The following is a 27995-nucleotide window of genomic DNA, read 5'->3' as shown; positions in this document are numbered from 1 at the left end:
GCCCTAATCCCAGATTTACCTCATTAGTATCCCAGTAACTGCAAACGTCTGAATAAAATGAACCTCCAAAAAAAAACTGTATTTAAGAATTTCTCCAGCTTTCCTCAATCTCAACCTCTCGAGCTGTGTTGGAATACAATCCCCATCAGGCACAGCCAGCAGGGCAAGAGTGCACCAGTCAACACAAAGACCTTGTTGGCTGGAGTGTTGTAACAATATTGTTCCAGGAGTTGTCCCATTCAGACTGGAAAGGGCTGCTTCATTCATCTGTCATATTTGCTACAGAAATGTTCCTTTGCTGGCTTAGATTTAGATGCTGCTTTTTTCTCCTGCACTGAAAACAGATTTAGATCTCACTTTTTTTGTCCTGAAGCTCAAAACAGATTTAAATCCCGCTTTTTACTCCTGTAGCTAAAAACAGATTTAGATCCCACTTTTTTCTCTCCTGTAGCTAAAAACAGGTTTAGATCCCGCTTTTCCCCCACTCCAGCAGCTGAAAAGGACATCCTCTCAGCGCCCCCTTCCTCCCGTTTTCCACCCTCTCTCCTCCCGGTGGTAAAAGAAGAGGGTGCCGGGCTCAAAATCCCCTCGAGCACTGCCACGGCGCGAGTCGGGACAGCCTCCAAAAAAAGCCTGGCCTCTCTCCCCGATCCCCATCTTCCTCCCACCGCCAGGCAAACTCCGGCGGCGGCGCTTGTGGGGGAAGAAGAGCCTTGGCTGCTTCTTGCGACCTCCTCCGTCTTAAAAGCCCCTTCGCTCCAGAGGCTCGGCCTCTTCTCCAAGATGTCTCCGGACTACAATTCCCAGCCTGCACAATCTGGAGAAGGCGGTGGTAGGAGGAGGAGGAGGAGGGGGGGGAGTGAAAGGCAGACGCGCTCCCTCTCTCGCCTTTCCCCGGGAAAGTTTTCCAAAGCCTCTATTGGCGGGGAGGGGGGGGAGGTGTGTGTGTGTGTGTGTGTATCTGCGTGTGGTAAGTGTGTGTATGTGTATGTGTGAGAGAGAGTTCCCGGAGACCCCCACCCCGCCCTCCCACCCGCTTCTCCCCCTCACCTGGCGGGAGTGGGCCTTGGGCTCCGGAGGCTTGAAGAAGGAGTCCGGCAGTTTGCGGAGCCGCATCGGGAGCGTGTGGGGCACGTTGGCGCCCTTGGGGTTCATGACGGCGTTGAAGAGGGCCTCCAAGTCCGTCTCCGAATCGCCCCGGACGTGGACGACTTGATGGCCGGCCGGGGGAGGCCCCGATACGGCTCCCCCGCCGGGCTGAGGCGCCGGCGGCGAAGGTTGCCCCGTAGGCTGCGCCTGCGACGGCTGGGGCTGCGCCGCCGACGGCGCCTGCTGGGGCTGCCCGCCGACGTCCATGGCCGTCTTGTCTCGCCCTCCGGCGCTCGCTCGCTCGGCTTAAGCAACAGCGCCGGGCTGGCCGCCCCGCATGCCCAGGCGCCGGGGTCGTTCGCTCCCTCGCCCGTCTCCCTCGGGAGGGGGGCTCCGGGGGCCCGACACGCGGGAGGAGGGCACTTGGGACCTCCCGCGCTCTCGCACCGCCGAACGCGGAGCCAGGGGCATAAAAATCCGCCGCTTTCGCGCACCAACCCCTTCCAAACAAAAGTTCGGAAAGACGCCCGCCCGAGCCTGCTCCGCCCAGCGCGCGCCCGCCCGCCCCGACTCCCGACAAGCAGCTTTTAATTCCAACACAGTCGGGTTTAGGGAGCCCGACGCGGACGCCACCTCTTCTTTTCTTTTTTCCCCGCGCCCGGCCGCGCTGAAATTGAACGGCGCCGAACTTTGGTCACGGAGGGTTCCCCTCAACCCCGAGCTTCTTTTCCACGCCCGTCCAGCCTGTAGTGGTTTTTGTTTGTTTGTTTGTTTTCCCCCTCCCACTTCCTTCTCTTCCTAACTGGTACGGCTGCTTCTTCGACGCTTCCAGATTAACTTGTTTTCTAAATTCCTGTGGAGCCGCCCGTGCAGGATTCACCGTCGCCGATGTGGACAGGAAACATGGGGTTTATAGTTCTGGCTCTCTTCCCTCCCTCTCCCCCCCCCCTTTTCCAAAAAGTTTTCCAACCCTCCCAAAGGGGGGAGGAGGAGGAGGGACAGTTGGGACTATTTTCTCTTCCTCCCCCACACTGGAAGAAAAGGGGAAATAGCAAGTAGACCCCGACCCATTAGGCTTAGAAGGGGGAAAGAGAAGCACTTTTTCTTTGTCACCGATCCCCCCACACACACACACAAATGCACACACTGTGCCACCACCCACAACATCCCCCGCTGTTGTCCAGATTTCTGCGCTTGGAATTCTCACAACCGCACAAGGGCAGTGCTGGGAGTTGTAGTCCAACGGGCTGGATGCAAGTCCTGACCAGTGCAAAACTCTTGATTGTAAACCTGAAATTAGCGATGCCTGCCGCCCAGGCAAAAATCACCGCGCAGGACTCGTTTGGCAGAAGATAAATAAATGCTTGTTGGGGGGGGGGGGAAACACGGGTACAAAACACGCAGGTGTAAATAAAAATACAAGTAACTGACGCAAAGTTTTAAAAAACCGGAATGTGGTAGAGATGGCACTGTGGTTGTATGAGTGTTATTGTTTTAGATGTGATTATTTCAGCTTTTCATGAGAGGTTTTTTTAATGCTTTTTTTCTTCTTTCTGACATTATTATATTGTTCTTTTGGGTTTTAATATTTTTCATTGTTAGCATTATATATATATATATATAATATAAAGGGGGAGTAGTGAGCTCCCTCCCATATTTGGGCATACCAGGGGTTGTAACACAAATACATATACATATACATATACATATATATATATCCTCAAGTTGAGCATGATTAAATAAATCCTCAAGTTGATCCCAATTCATGACACACTGTTTAATGGAAGATAGATTGTCTATATTAAAATAAAATAAAAACTTTTTTTAAAAAGTTGATCCCGATTCCTGGTGATAAAATGGACGTAACCTTACCAATTTTTGGCAACAGTACACAAATTATAAAGACACTTGCTGAAAAAAAAAGTGCATTATACCGGACAACACATAATTAGGATACATCACTAACCACTTAAGATTTATGACTGTTTTTTAAATAAATAAAATAGGTGCATAAATACAAGAACAAATTAAGAGACAAACTTCTTGTCCTCTCTAATCCACTCCAGAATGTGTCTTTATCTCTCCAGTGCCTTTATCTCTCTAAAACCTATTCTTGGATTTAATCGTTGAAATCATGATTGCATGTGATTGATGGTTCTACTTCTATTTAAAGCTACTATAGACATATAGTGAATATGGATTCACTTCCCTACATGTTTTCTAAAAAAATTCATTTTAATTAAAATTAAACTTTGTAAGTCTGAATTTAAAATAAAATGTATAAAAATGAACATCATGTTCCTAAAATGTATACACTTGTACTGATATTTGAGACAAAAGAACATTTACTTAATGTTTAATATTTTAATCTTTAACGACGACTGTAATTTTATGATTGTTTTTATATATATTTGATGTTTGGACATATAAATTTGATAAATAAATAAAAAGTGAAAGAATTGTAGGGGGTTGTCCTTGATTTGCAACTGCTTACTTAGCAATCAAAGTTACAACCAACCTGAAAAACAGGAATTATGACACAGATTCAAACATCCAACAGACCCCCTTCCAAACTTCAGCTGCATTTATAGCCTTTTACAGGATTCAGCAGTCACATGACCATGCTTTGTTCCAGTTTTGTCAAAACTCTGCACTTTCAGTTTTTGCTTTGCTTAACAACCATATCATTCGCTTAACAACAGTGAATTCACTTATCAATTACTGTGATTTCCTCAACAATTACTGCAAAAAAAAAAAACATAAAATCAGACAGCCATGTGCAATTCCAGGAGGAAAGATGACAAATACACCTCTAGGCCTGCACAAAAAATCATGTGGGCTGCTGCATTTGAACCAACTGAAGTTTCTGAATACTTTGAAAGGGCAGCCCCTTGAGGGTGTTTGCAATAATATTGTTAAGCAGTGATCCTTTTCTCATTAGTAATCTAAATTTTGAGTAAATTTGTTCATTGAAGTCTTCTGTAAGAATTACAAATGTATATTCTCTTTGAACTGAATCATTTCAAAACAAAGGATTTATTCCGCACATCTGTCCCACACGCCGTATTTCACACATTTCCGTATCTCTTTCAGTTTATTAGGAAAAATACAGATGCTGGGAGAGTCTTTTTCTCTATCAACGGCCTATATTTCTGTCCTAGAAAATTTGGTCAGGTTCTTTAACTTTTAAGAGAGCTGTTAATATTGCTGTTCCACTTCTAACTATTTTTCTTCCTTTTAATTTTGATGTTTGCTATCTTCTAAACTTTATCAATTGTTTTAAAGTTTTAAATTATAACTCATCTAGCCATCCTTCCAGGATCAAAAACAACAACAACACAGAAATAGCATAAAATTATATAATGGGGACATACTGTATATTCACATAATTGCTTTGTCACTTTGTCAAAGAATGAAATATGGTTGGTTTGGTATGATCTGTTTTTAACAAACCCATGCTGGCCACTAGTTATAACTTATTTGTTTCTACATTTTCACAGATCTGGTCCGTCCGTCTCCCTAGTATCATCCCAGATATTGATGTTAGGCTGATTGGTCTGTAGTTTTCTGGGTTTGTTTTTTCCCCCTTTTTTGAAGATGGGAACCACATCAGCTCCTTTCCAATCCTCTGGTAGTTCCCTAGTGCGCCAATATTTTTTTTAAAGATGTGATAGAATGGATCTGAAGATAACATCTGCCAGCTCTTACCATTTTCTTATTTTAATTTTTATTTCTACTCTTGTCTTTTATAGTTATGTTTCTGGTAGGTTTTCTGCTCAATGATTTATTATTTTTGTAAGTACAATACATTTTTAAAATAAAGTCCAAGGACAGGATGTAAGTTAATTTAGCAATAGCCCATTTCAAATACTATAGGCAGGCATTGGTAACATTAATTTAACAACATTCCGACAAAATCAATTACATTCAGTTTGCAAGTAATTTCTAATGCTCTAACAATATTGGAATTCCAACAATCAATACTTAATCCCTCTATCAGAATTAATTGAATAACATGAGCAGTCACTCACAGAATGAAGGTACTCCAAAAACATGGTACAAAACATAGATATGACGATTCAAAGGGTTCACAATCAAATAGGCAAAATTTTGTTCATGGCTGTTGGATGTGGGATAACAAAGGCCATCAGCATCCTAGAGGACAAAATATTTATCGTTAATATAATGCAGCAAATATACAGTATTAGGATGGCAAAATAACTTCCTAATTCTAATTCTGAAATAATCACTTAAATTTCATGATGAAATGGGAGACAAAAATAAGTGCCCAGTTGTATTAGGAAAATGAAAATTCATGTTTTCAGTATGAAAATTGTAAGTTCGATAAAGAAAACCTAACGGTGTGACCTTCCTTTAACACTTTCTGAGTGTTTTACCAGTATTAAAATACTTGGCATGTATTTAAACAAAAAATCCTTCAAAAATGTAAATCAATAGTAAAGCAACATTCCTTTTCATTACATTTATTCTTTGCTTTAAGTTCAGAGGAACTGCAAACCCATTTCTATGAAGTTAATCTAAGACAAGTGCCAGTTTGGTAGAATTGTTAAGGCATCGGGTTAGAATCATGAGTTCTGGTCCCACCTTAGGTAAAAAATACCAGCTGAGTGACTTAGGCTAGTCAGTTTCTCTCAGCCTTCAAAAAGAGGCAATGGCAAATCATTTCTGAAATCTTGTTAAGAAAAATGCAGGGACTTGTCCATGGAGTTGCCACAGGACAACTGGCGGCGGGACAAGAGTTATACTAATATCAAAGAAATGGTGGAATAGAATCATTAAAGAAAGGATGCAAAAGGAGAGACAGAATGAAATGTGAATGGCAAACATTAAAATAATTTTAATTTAGTTTAAATAATTAACTAGAATTGTTAAATTGTCCTGCAGTGAGATGGCCATGGCCCTGATGAGTTGGCCGTGGCGAGTTGGCTGCAGCACGTTGCCTATGGCAAGTTGTCCCATTCCCTGCCAGAAGTTATGTAGGAAACATAAACCAGACTTTATAGTAGTACAGAAGGACCAGAAGACTATAGATGATGATAGACGTAGCAGTTCCAAGTGAAGCAACATCAGGAAGAAGGAGAATGAGAAGCTGGAAAAGTATCAGGGCCTGAAGGAGAAAATAGAGATGATGTGGAAATTAAAGGCCAAATGTCGTGATAGGAGCACTTGGGACTATGATTCCTAAGCTGGGAGAATGACTCCAACAGATTCCTGGAACAGTACCAGAGCTCAACTATATTCAATTCTACTATCTATCAGACACAACATTTTCCATGAGTTAGAACTCAAGTCTACCTAAAACTGTATTATGATCAATTAAAGATCCCAAAACCTCTTTAAAAACTCAGTCAAAATGATCAGATCAACCACAAATATAAAAAGATAAGAAAAAATATAAATGTAAAAGGTTTGGCTCCTCTTTAGAAGAATTAAAGGTAAAAGTAAAGGTTCCCCTCAAACATATGTGCTAGTCCTTCCTGACTCTAGGGCAGCAATGGCAAATCTTTTTTGGCTCGCGTGCCATAAGTGGGGGGAGCGAAGGGGGGTCGTGCGCAGGTGGGCCACACCCATAATGCAATGCGCAACAGCCCCCCAGTGCGCATGCACACATTACAGGTGAGACACACACACACACCATTTTTTGCATGCTTTTCTCGCCCTCCCCAGACTCCATAGGCTTTATAGGAGCCTGGTGAGGGCGAAAACAGCCTCCCCTACTCTCCCGGAGGCCCTTTCGAGACTTCAGGAGCTTCCCTGAAGCCTCCAGAGTGCAAAAAACCGGCCTTATGGGCAAACCGGAAGTTCAGCAATGGACTTCCAGTTTGCTCGTAGGACCAGTTTAAGCCCTCCGGAGCTTTCAGGGACCTTCAGGAGGCTTTCCTGAAGGCTCCGGAGGACTAAAAACAACCCAATGAGCAAACGAGTCCGGTTTGCTCGTAGGGCCATTTTTTTATCCTCCAGAGCCTTCAGGGAAGCCTCCTAAAGGTCCCTGAAGGCTCCAGAGAGCTTAAACCAGCCCTACAAGCAAACTGGAAGTCCGTTCCCAAACTTCTGGTTTGTCCGTAGGGCAGCTTTTTTGCACTCCAGAGGCTCCAGGGAAGCTGTTTTCGCCCTCCCCAGGCTCCTATAAAGCCTCGAGCCTGGGAAGAGAGAAAAATGGCTTTAAAATAGGCTGAACTCAGCTCCCCCCCCCGTGTCCTGACAAATGGCTCCGCGTGCCACCTTTGGCATGCGTGCCATAGGTTCGCCATCTCAGCTCTAGGGGGTGGTGCTCATCTCTGTTTCAAAGAGCGCTGTCCGAAGACATCTCCGTGGTCCTGTGGCCGGCATGACTAAATGCCGCAGGCGCACGGAACACTGTTACCTTCCCACCAAAGGTGGTCCCTATTTTTCTACTTGCATTTTTACATGCTTTCGAACTACTAGGTTGGCAGAAGCTGGGACACGTATGGGAGTTCACTCCGTTATGCGGCGCTAGATATTTGAACCCATTTCAGGCACCTTGGTCCATAAGCTGTTGTTCCTATGGTGCCCAATTAAAGATTATGGGAATGAAAGTTTTAGTAGTATATAAATGACTGAATTGGTACTCTCCTGAAAATGGGTGTTATGGTTTTGTTGCTATTACTAAACTATTAAGACACTACATTACCTCTTTAGCTAGTTCTGAAGTACATTTATTTTAATGCCAGAAAAGTGGGAGTTCATTTTTTATGTGGAACATGCTTTGCAAATTCTTTAGCTAATACTAGTACTCATAGTATTAAACATATTTAGTGCACTGGTGGGATTCAAAATGTTTTACTACTGGTTCAGTGGGTGTGGCATGGTTTCGTGGGCATTGCTTGGAGGGCGTGGCAGGGGAAGGATACTGTAAAATCTCCATTCCCTCCCCACTCCAGAGGACGGTTACTGCAAAATCCCCATTTCCTCCCAATCAGCTGGAACTCGGGAGGCAGAGAATAGATAGGGGCGGGGCCAGTCAGAAGTGGTATTTACCGGTTCTCCAAACTACCCAAAATTTCTGCTACTGGTTCTCCAGAACTGGTCAGAACCTACTGAATACCACCTATGGTTTAGTGCCTTTCTTTTTGAGGGGGGTGGGGTTTAGCAAAATTATGAATTTAGTGCTTTCAAAGTGAAAACTGAGCATCACTTTTGTATGTGAACGAGATGGGCAGTTTTAAAATGTGATAAACGTTTACTACTTTATAAGCCCCACTAATTTCAATTCAAGAGACAATTTGGGGCAGTGCTTAAGGCAGCAGGCAGTGGGACCATGAGTTCTAGTAGTCCCACCTTAGCCATGAAGCCAGCTGGGTGACCTTGGGCCAGTCTCTTTCTTTCAGTTCTGGGAATAAGGAGGCAAGGACGTTTCTGAAAAGCTTTGCCATGAAGACTGCAGAGACTTGTTCAGGCAATTGCCAGGTGTCAAAAAGTGACTCAAAGGCACACAAAACAAAAACAAACTTCAGTTAGACTTATTTTCTAATTCTGAAATTGGCAACACTGCATGCATGTGCACCACATTGCAGCCAAACAACTGCCCAGCTCTTTAAAACTCTCTCTCTCTCTCTCTCTCTCTCTCACACACACACACACACACACACACACACACACACACACACACACACACAGGGTTATAGACCTATGCATGCAGGTAAAACAGATCTCCAGAGGCTTATTTTTGTCTGGTGGAGGGAAGAAGGGGAGATGGCAGAGAATGTGGTCCCACCTCCTACCTCCACCCCCGGATCTGGGATTATGTTTGTGTTGGATGAGAGAATTTTCTCTGGGTGGTCCCTGTGCAGGGATTGAGTTGCAAATTAAATAGGAAAATAACTTGGCCTGAAAGATTTAAAACTGCGTATCAGAATAAGTGTTTCTTACAAAGGCATCGAAACCCCATTAAGAAAACATCAACTCGCTCTTTTGGAAAAGCAAACTCTGTAATCTGGATGATCTCTCTCCTTTTCCTCTGAAATATGCTACAGTCAGTTCACAAATTTAACTATTAACTATTATTTTAAAGGCTGAGCTGTTAGCTTCATAAATGAAAAATAAAATATTCCTAGCAGACTCCTTCAGACACACAGACACAGTACGTGTTGTAAATATGCATCAATTCATCCATCTATCCATCTGTAGTTCTATGCTAAGTTGTAAGTGTTTCAGTCAACTAATTTCATTTACAAATTTCTCACGACTGCGTGAAATGTGTTACTGGTAACCTTTGGTCCCTAAATCTGTAAACAAGTATGCTGGCATCAATTGTATTGTCCTGACTGCTGAATCTTAAGATTGCCTTCATAATGCTACTGTCCTTAATGCATGGGAAAGGTTGGTTGGGAAATTCACAATTTCCCCACTCATCAAGATCATGTTCATATAGGAAAAGTAATCAACAAGTCACAATTTGTGGCAGGGGGTTGGACTAGAAGACCTCCAAAGTCCCTTCCAACTCTACTATTGTATTGTATTGTAATTATGAAGTGGAACTGAAGAAGAAGGTCTACTTTGACAGAGGGACACACCGCTTGGTTTAGCCATCTGTCAAAACATGATCCCAATACGACTGATCTGTGGAATAGGTGGTAGCTGCTTGATAAAAAGAAGATGCTCTCCTGCTTCACTGGGCAATTGTCGTTTTCTGCTTAAATCAGTTCTCCCCCCACTGATCAGATTGCAGGGAATAGAAAGGTGTTACATTCCTTAAGCGCTGTTTATGAACATCCCAAAGTCCACTAAGTGAATGTTAATTGCCACTGTTAATATTGTACTGCAAACTAGGGCGTACAAAACCTTTGCTAGACCAATTCTCGAATACAGCTCGTCTGTTTGGAATCTGCACTGTATATCAGACATTAACACAATTGAGCGAGTCCAGAGGTATTTCACGAGAAGAGTCCTCCACTCCTCTGCTCGCAACAGAATCCCTTATGCCACCAGGTTCGGAATTGTGGGCTTGGACAACCTAGAACTACGCCCCCTGCGGTTTGACCTAAGCATAGCGCACAAAATTATCTGCTACAATGTCCTACTTGTCAATGACTACTTCAGCTTCAACCGCAATAATACACGAGCACAGAATAGATAACAAACTCAAGGTAAACTGCTCCAAACTCAATTGCAGAAAATATGACTTCAGCAACAGACTGGTCAATGCCTGGAACGCTCTACCTGACTCTGTTGTTACATCCCCAAACCCCCAAAACTTTAACCTTAAACTGTCTACTGTTCACCTCACCCCATTCCTAAGAGGCCCATAAAGAAGGCATGCATAAGTGCACCAGCGTGCCTAACATCCCTGTCCTACTGTCTCCACTTATTTGTACCCATTTCCTGTGTTCTTATTCATGTTTATTCTTATTCCTGTTATCTTGTACATGAGTGACAACCTAAATAATAAATAAATAAATAAATAAATGTTGGATTAGAACTGATCTATTATGGAATACCTTCCTTTGTTTTAAAATAGATGGCAAGCAGCTAGAATCTTAAGAGAAATTACCATCATTAAAGACCTCAAAGAGTCATGTGTGAATACGTTTTGAATTCATAAACCTCATCTTTTTCTATGTTTCAGTTTCATATCCTGCCTATCAAGTGAGTTTTTCTAAACTAAGCATCCTTTCTTATTTCTTTGTAAATACATCCATCTCTACAGTTCAGAAACACAAAAAATCACAATAAGATGATGGGAATGCAATCGTGTCAGGATACGTGCTCAGATGGCTTAACTTTTGCAATGACCATTCTCCATCAGTTGAAGTATCTCTCATCACTCAAATGGAGTTTTTAAGTTGGCTGAAAGGCACAGGGTAGCTGTGAGGTGAAACGGGAAGGAACTTTCCCGCAACACCATATAATCACCCCTCCAATCTCTGGTACAATGTTAATGAAGCATCCTGTATTATATTCATTGTAAACACTGAGAAGAGAGAAAATAGTACTTAACAGCTTGAGACAATTTTAAAGTCTCTACACAGCAGACTGGGAATGAGCCAAAAGCAGTATCAAAAAAACATGTCATTTAAGAATGATTAGTAAGACATGTTTGTGCTGCAGTTATTGCAACATGAGGATGAACCCTGACTCAACACAAATCAGAATATTTGTCTCACACAAAAACGTTCTGCATAAATTACAGAGATTTTCCAAATGAATCTTGACAGAATTTGTAACCCGGTATCACAGTTAACTCTCCAATTGGTAAAATGGGAATAGTTTTCATTTCATATATTAAAATAGCCTAAGAACTGCAAGATGTTTTGATATTTAAATCATAAGCAGAACATAATTCTCATATCTGTTCCATATCAATCCAGAAATCTACTTTGTATCATTAACTAAAGAAAAATATAAAAGTATATCATCATAACGCCTTGGTGAGGCCACACTTGGAATACTGCATACAGTTTTGGCCGCCATGATGTAAAAAAGATGTGGAGACTCTAGAAAGAGTGCAAAGAAGAGCAACAAAGATGATTAGGGGACTGGAGACTAAAACATATGAAGAACGGTTGCAGGAAATGAGTATGGCTAGTTTAATGAAAAGAAGGACTAGGGGAGACATGATAACAGTGTTCCAATATCTTAGGGGCTGCCACAAAGAAGGGGTCAGCCTATTTTCCAAGAACCTGAGGGTAGAACAAGAAGCAATGGGTAGAAAATAATCAAGGAGAGAAGCAACTTAGAACGAAGGAGGAATTTCCTGACAGTTAGAACAATTAATCAGTGGAACAACTTGCCTCCAGAAGTTGTGAATGCTCCAACACTGGAAGTTTTTAAGAAGATGTTGGATAACCATTTGTCTGAAGTGGTGTAGGGTTTTCTGCCTAAGCAGGGGGTTGAACTAGAAGACCTCCAAGGTCCCTCCCAACTCTGTTATTGTATTCTAGGTAATCTCCAAAAATGAAATGCATAATACAATTTATTTTTAAGTGATACCATTCTCATCATTCTATGTTAAAATTGAACAGCCCTCTCTCAACAGAGGGGAGGGATACGACACTACCTATCTCCTGTTTACAACACAGTCCTTTCAGCCATCCCAAGAAGTTCCACACCCATTTGCCCTCTGATTCAGGTGACTTTGAGGGTACAGATAAACTTCAAAGTCGTCTCAATGACTCTCAGAAAGATAACAACCAGACAGCTGCAAAGAATATAACTCCTTCCATTCCCACCAGTCAATTAGAACTGAAGAAGCTTCTTGGATGAGAAGTGAACAGTTTTCTTTTGAAAAAGCATCTTTGGGACAACCATGACTTGAAGATTGAGAACCTCCATAGATGTGAATAAATGTGTGTGGCTGTGTTTGGGTGTTGGTATATATTATACACCAATCTGTTAAATGTGCTACCAAAGATTGATTCAGTTTAAAAATAAACAATGATGCTTGTTTGGATTACTCTTTTATGTAATCTTATTTCAAATTATATTGAAAAATGTTCTATATTTCATACTACTCTAACAAGATACTTACATATGCACAGACTTTAAAGACAGTAGATACTATGTTAATATTCTTGGTTTCAGGATCCTTTTGTACACTGAAATTCATAAAAAATACAAAACAGCTTTTAATAAAGTCAGCTAGGCTACTTAAAACTTACATTTTACACTTTGACGTATTTATCCAAGGTCCCAAAAAATAAAACAAACTCTTAAGTTAAACTGATTCCTTACAAGATGATCAAATTAAATCAAAATTTTAAAAAATCAAATTAGATTTTCAGGAACAACAGCAGCAAACCTTTACGTTATACATGGAATCATTAAATACATTAGACAGAGGAAAAGGAAAAAGTGCGGAAAAAAGTTTCAAATGGTTAAGTAGGATACAATTAGAACTTATTTTACCTTTCACCAACCAAGACAGAATATCTGCTATCACCTTTCCTGCAGAGTAGCATGTATTCATGTAAGGTTCTCCCTAATATATGTTGTGCATGATACTACTCATAAGCTTTATTTAGAAATGCCAGTTTGTTCAAAATTCAACAACTAAGTGAACTAGCATGGGAGTGTAGCTAGCATCTTATTGTTGTTCAGTCACTAAGTTGTATCTGACTCTTCGTGACCCTATAGTATGCCAACCGCCTGCCCACCCACCCCGAACTTAACTACCTGCTTGAGTCTGCCTAAATTCATCCCTTGGTGTGTTCATGACACTATCTAACCAAATCATCTTCTGCCATCTCCTTCTCCTTTTGCCTTCCCAACATCAGGGTTTTTTTCCCCAGTGAGTCCTCTCTTCCCATTTGGTGGCCAAAGTTTTGAGCTTCAGCCAACAACAGGATCTTTTTCAATGAGCTCTGTCTTCTCATTTGGTGGCCAAAGTATTTGAGCTTCAGCTTCAGTATCTGTCCTTCTAGTGGTGGGATTCAAATTTTTTTACAACCGGTTCTGTGGACGTGGCTTGGTGGGCATGGTATGGCTTGGTGGGCGTGGCAAGGGAAGGATACTGCAAAATCTCCATTCCCTCCCCACTCAAGGGGAAGGTTACTGCAAAATCCCCATTCCCTTCCAATCAGCTGGGACTCGGGAGGCAGAGAATAAATGAGGGCCAGAGGTGGTATTCAGCAGGTTCTGACCAGTCCTGGAGAACTGGTAGCAGAAATTTTGAGTAGTGTGGAGAACTGGTAAATACCATCTGTGACTGGCCCCACCCCCATCTATTTCTGCCTCCTGAGTCCCAGCTGATTGGGAGGAAATGGGGATTTTGCAGTAACCTTCCCCTGCCACGCTCAGCAAACCACGCCCACCAAGCCATGCCCACATAACAGGTAGTAAAAAAAATTGAATACCACCACTGGGCAAGGCCAGTCAGAGGTGGTATTTACCGGTTCTCCGAAATATTCAAACTTTCCGCTATCGGTTCTCCAGAACTGGTCAGAACCTGCTGAATACCACCTCGAAGTCCTTCCAAACGACAGTCAGGGTTGACTTCCTGTAGGATTGACAGATTTGATATCCTTGCAGTCCAAGGGATCCCTAGGTTCTTCTCCAACAAGTTAGCTTTAAATCAACTGTAGTAGGTTGATTTAGGTACCGAACCTGGCACTAAAGTAGATTACCGAACCTGGCACTGTCATCAAAACATTTGAGTACTTTTTCCACCGGCAATGAGATTAGGGCATTTTATATTGTTGTATCTTGACTTTGAATTTCTAAGGACACTTGCCTGGCGCAAATTCTGTAGGAAAACAATAGGAAAGCATTTTCTTCTGATAGATACTTTAAATGCTGAATTCTACATCGTACCAATTTACTTTTTTATCTTTTTTTGATACAATTGTTACATTATTATTTTATTTTAAATGTTGAGTTTTTACCTGAAGATCTGGGGGAACAGTTGAAAAATAAATGGGGAAATTGGTTACATATAAGGAACAAACCTCACTAGATCCTTATATAAAGATTTTGTGGTTTCTAAGTATGGACCGAGATCATCTTCATATTGACAGAAAGCTCCTCCAAGGCAAAGATGTTTAAAGATGCAAAAAAGAAACTCTTCACGGTCTAAATGACTAAATAAATCATAGTGGTCTGAATCATCCAGAAGAAGTACCTTGGGTGAAACAAAAAATGAAAGGCGTAGTCAGGTGGGAAATATTTTAATTACCTCAGATATACAAATATAAATTCACCTGAATTCCCACAAAGTTTTCTATATACCCTGTTTCCCTGAAAATAAGACCTCCCCAGACAATAAGCCCAATCAGACTTTTGAACGCATGCGCTAAAATAAGCCCTCCCCGAAAATATTGCAACACAGCGGCAGCCATGAGGTGACCACACTCACCGCCTCCTGTACCCCCAAAATAATAAGACCTCCCTGAAAATAAGGCCAAGCGCTTATTTCGGGGGTCAAAAGAAAATAAGATCCTGTCTTATTTTCGGAGGCAAACAGAATAGTGGAGTTGTACATTGAGGAACTGGTAAATATCTTCCCGTCAATGGTGACCATGGAAGAATCAGAAATGAATTTTAGGAAAACTGGACCACATTCTGAATGAATGTAACCTGAGGATAAACTATTCCTTTGTTGACCTGAATGATGAGTAGATATGGGGAGACAACAGAAAACAGATTGGGGCATTTGAAGAACTAGAAAATGAGAATGGGGATGGATGAATAGCTGCTTAGAAAAAGATGCATTTCAACTATGTGGTTTAAGTTAAAACGCTTCATATTACACATGGAAAAACACACACACACGGCACACACACAAACATGATTTTTTTGTTTTTGTAATAAAATCTTCAATAATCAATGAAAGATATTAGGGTAATAGAAGGCCCTGAATATGAATTCTTGGTATGATCAACAGTATCATCTTAGGGGGAAATGGACTTAGAAGAAAGGAAATAAGCTAAAGTGAAAATAGAATTCGAGCAGAATAGAAATAATAAATCCAGCATTAATATGTAGTATAAGGACATGGGTGGAAGTGTTGGAATAAGATGAGAAAATTCAGAAAAAGTGATTGGGCCATTAAAGACTGAAAGAGAATGATAGCAGATGAAATGCAAAGTAGACATGGGAAAAGAATATATTAAGGTGCTTGGTGAAAAGAACAGTATAGGGTGTCATGGAAATGTGTTAATGGGAAGTATATAAAATGCCTGAGAGAATAATAAACTGGGGGAAAAACCGTAGATGGGGGGAAACATATATGAAAGTAGCTGCTACAAAAATGAGGATGAAAGAAATATATAGTGTATATGAAAAGATACTTACAAAGCATCTGGCCAAAGAGAACAAGAAACAGATTAAAAGAAGTAGAAATGACTCTGTGATAGATGTTCAATCTTTCAAAGAGGCATGCAATTATGGCATTCTGTCAACTGCTTAGAGAGAGCACTATGAAGACTAGACTAGACTAGAGTAGGACTAGAGTAGGACTAGACTACACTAGACCAGGAGTGGAGTGGAGTGAATAGGATAGGATAGGATAGGATAGGATAGGATAGGATAGGATAGGATAGGATAGGATAGTTCTTTATTGGCCAAGTGTGATTTGACACACAAGGAATTTGACTCTGGTGCATAAGTTCTTAGTACGTATACAATCAACAAAGTGATGTCATAAATCATAAGATACAAACGTAAGATACAATTAACGAAGTGGTAGTCGTCAGATACCAGTAGGAGCAAGGTAATAGGAAAGACAAGAAAGGTAATAGCAATACACTCCTGCAACATGGGTAAATATCCTTAGAGATAAGACAGTGCTGTGGGAATCTGATGTTTAGCAGAGTGATGGCATGGAGCGGGGGAATCATCTTTATGTGTAGTTGTTTGGGCGTGCAATGCCCTATAGTGGTGTCCTGAGGGGAAAACTTGAAATAATTTATGTTCAGGGTGTGATGGGTCTGTAGATATCTTATCAGCCCTTTTTCTGGCTTGTGCAGTATACAGGTCCTCAATGGAAGGCAGGCTGGTTGCAATTTTTTTCGCCTGCAATCCAAACTATTCACTGAAATCTGTACCTGTCCAATTCAGTTGCTGTGACAAACAGTTATAGAAGTACAAGTGACAGATTCAGTAATTCCTCTGTAGAACTGTAACAGCTGCTCCTATATAAATTTAAGTGTAATGGACATTGTTATTTCAATTATCCTGACATCTAAGAGCCAGAAGATCAACATGCTCATTTTCCTCTCTTGCCGAGAAGTAAGTAAGTAAGTAAGTAAGTAAGTAAGTAAGTAAGTAAGTAAGTAAATAAATAAATAAATAAATAAATAAATAAATAAATAAATAAATAAATACTAATAGGGAAAGAGGTCATTAAGTGCAACCTGAAAAGTATTTCTTGTAATTTTGATTGAAAAATTATGAGAGATGTTGATGCCCAAAATCAGAGAAGTGCAGTGTGGCTTTATCACAGGAAAGTGTGCAGACCAAATTTCTGTTCAACGGGTCATTGTGAAAGGGCATGAATATGAGAAAATGTACTACAGGTTGTTGAATTATTGAGTGCTTACATGATGGATGAAAGGCTGGTTGTCTGCATGATGCAAGCACATCATTTGTAAGAATAAATCAAATGCTTAACTAATGGTTCAGTCCTAGGAGGGAATATGGCAAGGCAATAGACAAAGAATGGTCATGGTGGAAGTACAGGCAATACAGAGAAAAATACAGAGCTGGATACTGAATGTTGTTGATATAAACTAGATTTGCCTACTTTTTCCTCCACCTCTTTAATCAGTCTTTAATTTCTCTTACCATCTTTTTGTGCTTGCATAATATTGCTTACTCTGAAAGGGAATGACATGATAGATATGTACACATGTTTGAAACACAACCTATTTGTTAAGATGGAAACGAGTCATACTTCTTATCTGCTAAGCAATTCTGAACTATTCCTTTGTTCTGACCTAGGCTTCCCAAGAGCATGAAGCAAACTCCTTGTTTCGACAAAAAAAAAAACCTTTTAAAGCAGAGCCTTTCAAGGGAGGATTTACAGTCACAGACCTTATCTGGCTTGGAAGAGCTGACAGGCCAAATATCTGCAAAACTTAGCAAGGAGTCTTGGAGAGTCATGAACCAATTAAGCAAACTAATTGTCTCATGCAAACTCCACTCCCCTTTCGCTCCTCTATTTCCTATAGGAGGGCCACTCATTGTCCACCTGTGGCCTTACTCCCTAGTCAACCCCTGTTCTTTAGCTGTTCCCGTCATCTGGCAACTCTGTGCATGCGCACACTGGGACAGGCTCCAGCTGTTCATCTGCCTAATTGATGTGTGACTCTGAAGGCAGCTGATAACTGGCATACAGCTCTGCCCCCCCCCCCCTCTGTCTCTGACACAGAGCCCTCATCAGAGCCTTCCCCAGACTCCAGGATTGGCCCACGTTCCTCCCCAATCTCTTCACTGGCTGAATCTGCTGCCAGCTCTGCTGGCCGCTGGCAGGCCACGACAACCTTTCCTAGAAATATGATCATTGACACTTGGATTGGACGTATTGAAACAGATATATTCCCTTGGTTCTTATAATTGTACATGTATAACCATAGGAGACCCAGAATCCACCCTTGAATCAGAGGAGGCTGCCTGGATCATGGTGAAGAAAAATTTACAAAAGGACCTATTGTTCCATTCTGCAAAGCTGAGTTATCAAAGAACTGGAGCAGTTAAATATCAACGAGGGCAGCAAGAAGTCCAGGAAAAACTCACTGAAGAGAGCAGAAATATTGATTTTGTAGAAGTATTTTAAAAAATCATTCTGTCTGCGTTTCTGGCTCCCTCCCTGTTGAAACAACAGTTGCTGAAACATTTCTTAATGGAACAAATATAAAAATATGATGCTTCAGTCATCAGTTCATTGCAGCCCTTACAATATGTCATAATATGATTGCCAAGTACAGTTGTATGAAACAAAATACTCACATCATTATCAAATAGCAAAGGGTTTTGAGAATTTTTTTTAATACGTACTAGATTTATGTGTGAAAGGCCCTCGTACCATAGCTGATCAATCTAGGAATAAGAGCATTCTGTGATCAAAAATGTTAAGAGGTAGCAGATAATCACCTTCAGCTTCTGGGCATAAGCTTCCCAAGGAAGCTAAACTGCAGGACTAGGATAAATGCAGCTTGGTGTGATCCAGCACAGAATTCCTTTCATTGTCAAATATCCAAAAAAACCTCACAGGGTAGGATGAAAAACAATTGTGTCATTGTTTCCCTTTCTGCTTGCTCATATTAATTATACTGTTTATAACTTCGATGGAAAAGAAAAAGTCCACACTTCATTTCTGGAAAGAGCAACTTTGGCTCCATGTGCTACTGGAGTAGAACTGGTTTTAATGTAACTTTCTGCTACAACCTAAAACTTGATTAATATCCCAGTAAGCAGACAAAAGAAAAATATAGGAGAGCCCAACATTTCTGTTGTTAAGTGAGATGTGTTCATTGAGTTTTGCCCCATTTCACAACCTTTCTTGCCACCGTTGTATAATGAATCAACCGAAAAGTGCGCTCGTCAGTGATGTGCCCCAGAAGAGAAGCTGCCAAGTGAGCATACGCCTGCCGGGAAATGAAGTTCTTGTTTCCAGCGCGGGCCTGCGCACCGGCAACTGTCTTCCTGTTACTGGTGTGCATGCATGCACGATGATCAGCTGGATCAGCTGCACCCAACGGAAACTGAAAGACCAGCTCTTCTGGTTTCTGGGACTGCGGCATGCACAAAAAACATCATGCGCATGTACGCCAGAAACCCGGAAGAGGAGTGGGCGATGCCGTGTGTGCCAGCCAACATGGCACACGTGCCACAGGTTCGCCATTACAGTTCTATTCTATACAGGTACGCATGCACAAAAGATTAATATCCTTTGTTAGCCTTGATTCTTGGAGATCAATTAAAATAGCCCCCTTCCTGCCAAAGTCTCTGCTTGCATGAAGATAATGGAGTGAGAAAGTTTACAATTGCAACAGCCTGGCTATTCCATTCAGAAAACTTTGCAATTAAGAGCCTTGGAGGAAAATGACTTTTTGGCCCATATTCTTTTGAGCTATGCCTTGGCCCTAGCATAGGTACATGACAGCTGAATGTGGTTTGCAAAATAAATACCTAAAATCTAAAGAATTGTTCTGTAATATTTCAGGGGACTTAATTACTAACAACCTTCCACTGAAACAAAAAGAACTACTTATATAATCATACTAAAAGTAAACTCTGTGTGATTTGTAAAACCTCCTACTGATGAACTGCAGTTGAACCAATTTTTGATTTATTTCCTTTTCCCCCTAAAGTTGATAATTCCTACTTCTACTCTATGACAACAACTCTAATATAGATGGATAATAAAAAATTACTCACAGGGTTCAACATGTGCACATTGGCAGGAGATTGAAAATACACTTACTAACCTTTCTCAACTCATCTGCAATGAGAATTTCGTCGTGGTATTCATCAAAGCACTTTACAATAGTCCCATTTTCTCGAACAAGCCCTTTGCAGTATAATCGGTCAAAAAATGACATCGAGACTTGTGTACACAAAATATTTTTGGCGTCAACTTTTTTCACTTTAGTATCTGAAAGATAAGAAGCATCTGCATGGTAGCTTTCACTTGCAGGTCTGCGAGATTATATTTCCATATATGAAAATAGCAATAATTAACTTTGACAGTATCATTATAAGTATCTTATATGAGCAAAATATCATGGCTTTTATTCTGCCTTTATTATTTTTACAAATAAGGTAGCCAATAATACTCATCCCTCCTATTTTCCCCATGATAGGTTGGGCTGAGAGCAGGGATGGGATTCAGCCAGTTCGGACCGGTTCGGATGAACAGGATGTTAATTTTACATCCAGTTTGCCGAACTAGTAGTTGCAAATACTGGCTGGCCACACCCACCCTGCCCCACCCCTCCCAGGAGTCTCCATGTGGCCCGTTCATCATTCCAGGTAAGTGCAGGGCCCACACGGAAGCTCTGGGAGGGTGAAAAATGGGCCTCTTGGAAGTCTAGAGGTCAAGAAATGGGCCTGTTTCCAGCCTCCAGAGGGCCTCCGGAGCTCGAGAGGGACCATTTTCGTCCTCCCAGAGGCTTGGGAAGTCTCCAGAGCCTGGGGAGGGATAAAACACATACACACAACGTGGTGCAGGAGGTCAAATAGGCCATGCCCGCCCAGAAACCAGGCAGAGAACCAGTTGCTAACATTTTTCAATCCTAACCCTGGAGAGAATGATTGGTCCAAGGTCACCCAGCTGGCTTTCAAGGCTTAAGCAGAAAAAAAAAATCACAGTCTCCTGGTTTCTAGGCCAGCACCTTAACCACTACCCCAAACTACCCCGTTTCCCTGAAAATAAGACCTCCCCTGATAATAAACCCAATTGGGCCTTTGAGTGCATGCGCTAAAATAAGCCCTCCCCCCAAAATAAGCCCTCCCTGAAAATATTGCAACACAGCAGCAGCCATGAGGTGACTATGCTTACCCCCTCCTGCACCTCAAAAATAATAAGACCTCCCTGAAAATAAGGCCAAGCGCTTAATTCGGGGGTCAAAAGAAAATAAGACCCTGTTTTATTTTCGGGGAAACACGGTAGCTTTTAATTCATGCCTTAGCCTAGCTCTTTTCGAGGAGCGGAGAGGAAGATACATGAAGGTTTTTCATATATCATATTTTCAGTATAGGATTACTGTTTCATTGTGATCATCCATACACAATCCATTGTGTTGGCTCTAAGAATGGTTATGTCTTCAATAGATTGCCTTGGATAACCCATTATCATTCAAATTAACCAGTTTTAGCTTGACTAATTCCCAACTGTCACAAATACGAAGGATTTTATTTTTGAATTTCATTGTTCCCTACAACACCTTTTTTGATCTTCTGGTGACAAAATTGGATCACAGATCACAGACACTATGCAAACCTGATTCTTGTAGGTAAGTGCAAGTATTTGCAATGAAAAGTTTAATCTGCTGATTCCTGCACATGACCATGTCATTAGAAGCCTAACAGAATATCAGAATACATTTTCCCAAAATTGTTAGATTACTTCTGGAAACCTTTCAAACTAAAAAGTTACATTTACTTTTTTGAGCATAGCCTGGAATAAACATAAAATATACAATATGTTTTAGGGAGCTACTACCCTGAAGAAAGAAATTAAGATATATTGAGGACTCTTCAACAGACCTTTAGCCAATGACTTATAGGTGAATGGTAAGAAGAACAGAACAGAAAATCCTCAATCAACTCTAATATCAAGAAATCTACAAACCAGGGCTGAGGACCTACCACTTACTTAGTCGCACACTAAGCTCCTTATGGATTTCTAGAATCTGCCTTAAAACGTTCTAATGTTTAAGGAATTACTACACATTTGATTGGTATCAGTTTTTTAAAAAAGAAAACAGAATTAGTATCTTACAGTAAGTCAAAATCAACATTAACCCAAAATGTTAAAGCATATAATAAAGCGTTCTGAAGGGGGGGAAATATCCAGTATAGTCCCATGTCAATTAAAGAGTAACAATTTCATCTTTGTAATTATGTTATCAAGATAACATCAGTTACAAACCTAGTGGTTGGCAAGGGAAAAATAATTACACTGAAAGAAGTTTTAAAAGACAAGAAAAACCTATCTTAAGTATGCTCTACTTACTTAATGTAGTCCACTGTCCAGATGATGAAAGCAATTTCAAATTGCTGTTAACCTCTGGGTGATTTAAAAAAGCCTAGAAGTATAGAGGCAATGACAAGCCATTAATTAGATTCTGTTGTAAAATAATATCTGACAGACGTGTTAAATTAGGTGACAGCTATCAGACGCTGTGTCTGGAATTTGGGATTGCCTTCCAAATTGGATTTTATTCATGTGAGTAGACTTGCAATCACTCAATTGATGAAATCTATAATGTGAAGATATATATCCATGTCTCTTTATAAATCAGAAAAAAATGTCCATTTGCTTCAAAACCTTGTCAAGGCAAAAACATGATTTTTCTATGAATGAAAAATCTGTATTACAATTATGAAATAATCAAGTATATTAATATTTGATACAATACAGTGTACAGTAACAAAAATACAGACATTATTTAAAAGCAGCATATAAATTTATGTTCTTTTCTAAGCTCCAACTCACAACCCATTATTTTGAAGCTGCTTCCCACCCCAGATCAACATAATTCTACACATTATTCACTATTGATTATGTCCCTTCAAATCAGTATCCCATAAATAGATTTTCTCCAGGATGACCTCTTTCTAATAACCTTCAGGACTTCCAAATTTGCATTCATTTCTGCTGTAATCAAGTCCATCTATCTTGTTGTTAGTGTCCTCTTGTTACCTTTTACCTTCTATGGTCCTTCTATGAGTATTTTCCTATTAATTCCTTTGAGGATGTTAATCTATGCCAGCCTCGGGGCGTACATTTGTTGGCCATTTGATGGCATGCAGAGAATTCTTCTCCCCACCTACAAAAATACTCATAGTTTTGATGTTACAGCTAACTGTAAAAGCCATGCAGGTTTCTACAATAGCTGAAAACAGATCTCTGAGGGTCTGTCCCTTTCTTCAAAGGCAAATGTTTTGCCCTGCTATTACGTAACAGTTTAGAGAGGCAAATCTAGTATATACTATAGTTTTTAACTGCCTACAGGAGTATGGCAGTTGATTATATTCTTGCTTTCATTTTCATATTTATGACATTCTGCATTGAATGATTCTTGAATTGAAAAGTAATTAAACTGAATTAAACTGCATTGAATTTAATATTGAAAAGTAATGAAGTAACTGCAAGAGATCCAGCTTCAAGTCACCACTTCATGGTGTTCATTGGATTACTTTTGAGTCATTTTATAACTTAAAGGAATATTATTCTGAGGATAAATGACGGGATGCCCCGTTACGTGCCCACTTACATTTCCACTGAATAATATAAATAAATGAATAATCCTTCAAATATTAAATAAAATCTGGGTAACTACCATTAGAAAATCATCCCGTTGATAGCCTTTGAGATTCTGATCAAAACTGAATGCCTGTGCTGTGATTCTGCCATCCATGGACCTGCAGAGAAATGTTAATGTTAATTTATAAATGATGTCTAATAAGGCAGTAAACGGATAGTTAACACTGTAGTTATTGAAAAGGAAGGAGTTTGAGTATGCAGCAAAAGCTGCCTAGGAAGAAGAAAAGTATTAGCATTGCAAACAAAATATTAAGATAGTTATTCCTGGGGTGCAACGGGTTTTGTATTATTTCTATAAATGATTGGAACAGGCTAAATTACAGCATTCCAATTTTGGAACTATTCGTATAGAACAGGTTTCTGAATTCAGTGCATGAAACAGCCACTTATATTGTCACATAACATACACTATATAGGAGCAAAAAGGTTATTCTCACAGCCCGTCTATTCAGTTCTCACTCTATTCAATATATACAGATATACATATATTGTATGTATGTACACACACACGTGCACACACGCACACACACACAGAGAGACACTTTATGTATGTATGTATGTACGTATGTATGTATGTATGTATATGCATGTATATAAGTATGTGTGTATATACTTTAAATTTGGAATGTCTTAGTCTGAAGTGTAACATAATTGTATGTATATATATATATATATATATATATATATATATATATATATATATATATATATATATATATATATATATATATATATGTGTGTGTGTGTGTATTAGAGTATGAATTTTCTTTTAAAATAAAAAAAAATGTTATTTAACAACGTAATTGTCTGCATTTGTAATTTGTAAAATTTGTAATGCAAACAAAAACAAGGACAAAGAATATCTAGTTAACCCAGAAGACATAAACAATGTTTGTAAAATTAGCGATCGATCACCATAAATCCCCAATTTGAAAGACATGCAAGCTGAACAATATAATTCTTGATAAAGATTTTTGGAGGGCTAAATAAATGCTTTCAGAACGATAAAATGAGAATATCAAACTCTATTGATTTCAAATTGTTTTATTCCTGCTCTACGTGAATTGTACTGTAATTGTTATATTAATGGAGAGAGAGAGGGGGGGGAGAGAGAGAGAGAGAGAGAGAGAGAGAGAGAGAGATCATTATTATAAATTATCCAGATAATTTATTATCCAGGCATTATAGTACTTGGAGATCAGAAAATACAAAGATTTGCAAATAGAATGACCGTGACCTCCCCAAAGCAATAGTATCAATAGTAATACGTGCTTTGGTTGCAAACCCAAAACATTACTTGAACACCATCAACATTGACAAAATTACCATCAGTCAATTGTGAAAGGCAGACCCGATAGATGGACAAAAATACAGAGTCCAGAGATATTTCATGAGAAGAGTCCTCCACTCCTCTGCTCACAACAGAATACCTTATACCCCCAGGCTTGAAATTTGGGACTTAAGACAACTTAGATCTACGCCGTCTTTGGTCTGACCTGAGCATAGTACACAAAATTATCTGCTACAGTGTCCTACCTGTCAATGACTACTTCAGCTTCAACCACAATACATGAGCACACAATAGATACACACTTAAAAGTAAACCGTTCCAAACTTGATTGCAGAAAATACGACTTCAGCAACAGAGTGGTCAATGCCTGGAATGCACTATGCATCTCTGTGGTTTCTTCCCCAAACCCCCAAAACTTTAACCTTAGACTGTCTACTGTTGACCTCACCCCATTCCTAAGAGGTCTGTAAGGGCATAAACCCACTATGCCTACCGTTCCTGTCCCACTGCCCCCCCCCCTTATTTGTATCCATTCCCTGTATTCATAATCATGTTTATACTTATATCTGTTATCTTACACATGCTTGACAAACTATATAAAATAAAAATAAAATTTAAAAATGCGAGATCCAGTTAAATATCTGGCTGACCTTGCAATCAATTTGCGTGCCTCCCAACTCAACCAGACTGCTGGAGAGCCCAGAACCACGAAAGAACTTACAATAAAACCTGTAAAACTTTAAAAATAAAAGGGTGGGGGTGGGGGGGAAACCCTGGAAGCTTTCAAGAAGAAACTGGACTGCCATCTGTCAGAAATGGTGTAGGGTCTCCTGCTTGGGGGGGGGGGTTGGACTAGATGACCTACAAGGTCCCTTCCAACTCTCTTAATCTGTTTAAAAAGATGGATTTTTGTGAGTTCTTTTTTTAAAAAAAAATACCCAAGCTTTTTTTCATCTTAGTATGTTCGAAGGGGGCGATTTGCCCGCTCACCGAAGTCCAAACCTTGCCCCCATTTCTCTATAAACATCCCACTTCTTGCTTCTCTTCCCCCCCCCCCCCCCCCGTCCTGCCGAGAAAGGGACAGACGGTAGTAGGCCCTCCCCACCATTTGAGCAGGCGCTCCCGTGTGCCTTTGCTCTCCAGGGCTGGAAAGCTTTTCTGGCGGAGATAATGGAAAGTATAGGAGGACTCTGAGCTTTGGTCCCCGAAAGCCGACATAGTCGCTTCTTAGCGCTTAGACGCGCCAGCGGTTACCATGGAAACAAGCTTTTTTTTTTTTTACCTTCTCGGCGCCCAGTATTTTGGGGGCCCTCCGGAACAAGCGTTCCCGAGACAAAGGTTCCGTTTGCGTCCCTTCGATAGGGAGACGGAGGCGAAGGGTGAAAACGCTTTGAAAACCACCAGTCTTGTCCTCGCCGAGGGTGGGTTACATTCCCCCCCCGCCCCCGCTCCACACCAAGCGGTCTCGGAGTAACAGAAGGGATGGCTCAACCCTCGAGGAAAGCTCTAGGTCGGAGAAAAGGGCTTTTCCTCTCCTGCTTTGGAATAAGATGCATTAGATGCAATGGAACTTTCTTCTTCTTAGGGCTGCAATTGTATCTTGTTCCTTTTTTAAAAAAAAAAAAGATTTATTTATTTTTGGTTAAACAAACACAATGTACACAAAAATAAAATAAAATCATCTTTCGTTACATAGTGTAGAAGTGTGTCGTTTGATTACAAATAACTTTCGTGCATCTCTTCCAAAGTCATTACTTATCATTCATATCACATTATATATTTTAAATAAAAAATCTTTACATAGCTTACAATCAACATCCCACAATTCTCATTTGACTATAATTGTTTTAACGGTCCTTTTGAATAAATTAATCCAAAATTGAAAAACACAACCACATAATGGCATTTCATTAATTATTTCTAAAATCATCCAATAGCATTACACCTTTATAACATGTTCTAAGTAAGAATTAATTATGATTGATAACAAAATTTCTCATCCTCTTTCCCATTTGGTGGCCAAAGTATTTGAGCTTCAGCCAACAACAGGATCTTTTTCAATGAGCTCTGTCTTCACATTTGATGGCCAAAGTGTTTGAGCTTCAGCTTCAGTATCTGTCCTTCCAGTGGTGGGATTCAATTTTTTTTACAACCGGTTCTGTGGGCGGCGTGGCATGGCTTGGTGGGCGTGGCAGGGGAAGGATACTGTAAAATCTCCCTTCCCTCCCGGCTCAAGGGGAAGGTTACTGCAAAATCCCCATTTCCTCCCAATCAGCTGGGACTCAGGAGACAGAATATAGATGGGGGCAGGGCCAGAAGTGGGTTGCTCCCGGTTCGACATGGATCAGGTGACCGGTAGTAGCAGCAGTGGGAGGCTCTGCCCACCTGCCCGGACGCTTCTGTGCATGTGCAGAAGGGTTGCTCCCACAAGCGCTCCCAAACCAGTAATAAAAAAAATTGGCAACCCACCACTGGGCGGGGCCAGTCAGAGGTGGTATTTACCGGTTCTCCGAACTACTCAAAATTTCCACTTCCGGTTCTCCAGAACTGATCAGAACCTGCTGAATACCACCTCTGGTTTATGGATATCCTAGGGCCACCAGAACACATTTTGCAAACAGTTTGGTCTACCTTCTAGGGCTGACATAATGTGGCATGGGCAAAATTATAAACATTATGCAGCCATTGTAGCTTCCGAATGGTTTTTAAAGACTGGGTTTATAATGATGAATGGGAGGTTGACAAAGGGGAGATTGATCAGGAAAAGAGCCTTCCAATCCAGGAAAATAATTGTTCATAGTGAGTAAAAAGGATGGCCTTGGATGACAGAGGGAAGACCCACCACCAAAGCAGCAATCAAATAAATGAGACCTATGCCCAGGTCAAAGAAGTAGCTTACCAAAAATGCCTCAGACAGTGCCAACTCCAGTCCAGGAAAAGTTATAATTGGAATGAAAGACGAATCTGTCTACAGGCCCACTGAGCAGTCCGATTACTAACAGTCCAAGACGAGCGACAAATGATATACAAGACCGGGCAAATACAAACCTCATCAAGAACTAAAGCTAGAAAATTCCTGGAATCAGAAAGTCCTTGAACTCGTAGCCATTCAGTCTTGCTAGAGTTCAACCTGTGTATTTCTCCTAT

At 40.5% G+C, this 27995-nt stretch overlaps 2 protein-coding genes across 7 annotated transcripts in view; both read right to left on the bottom strand.

Annotated features, from left to right (window-relative positions):
• YAP1 (Yes1 associated transcriptional regulator) overlaps positions 1-2330 on the bottom strand; it is a 101307-nt gene extending 98977 nt beyond the window's left edge. For 2 of the 6 annotated variants that reach the window (XM_081950010.1, XM_081950012.1), the window contains exon 1: positions 1051-2330. In XM_081950010.1, the coding sequence (XP_081806136.1) occupies positions 1051-1356 (306 nt within the window). In that variant the 5' untranslated portion in view covers positions 1357-2330. The remainder of the gene's footprint in view (positions 1-1050) is intronic. The other 4 variants (XM_081950013.1, XM_081950015.1, XM_081950011.1 and 1 more) reach the window with 4 other exon arrangements.
• Positions 2331-2859: 529 nt separating this feature from the next.
• On the bottom strand, positions 2860-26116 carry CFAP300 (cilia and flagella associated protein 300). Its single transcript, XM_081950019.1, has 7 exons — positions 25954-26116; positions 23574-23655; positions 22244-22316; positions 19995-20161; positions 14514-14686; positions 12599-12665; positions 2860-5244 (listed from the first exon to the last, which is right to left on the bottom strand). The coding sequence occupies exons 1-7, from the start codon at positions 26064-26066 to the stop codon at positions 5113-5115; spliced, it is 807 nt and encodes a 268-aa protein (XP_081806145.1). The 5' UTR covers positions 26067-26116; the 3' UTR covers positions 2860-5112.
• Between the last annotated feature and the right edge of the window lie 1879 nt (positions 26117-27995).

The sequence above is a fragment of the Natrix helvetica genome (assembly GCF_964273705.1).
Source record: "Natrix helvetica genome assembly, chromosome: 4".
In the NCBI taxonomy this organism is placed as follows: domain Eukaryota; kingdom Metazoa; phylum Chordata; class Lepidosauria; order Squamata; family Natricidae; genus Natrix; species Natrix helvetica.
This window is presented reverse-complemented; position numbering and strand designations above follow the sequence as displayed.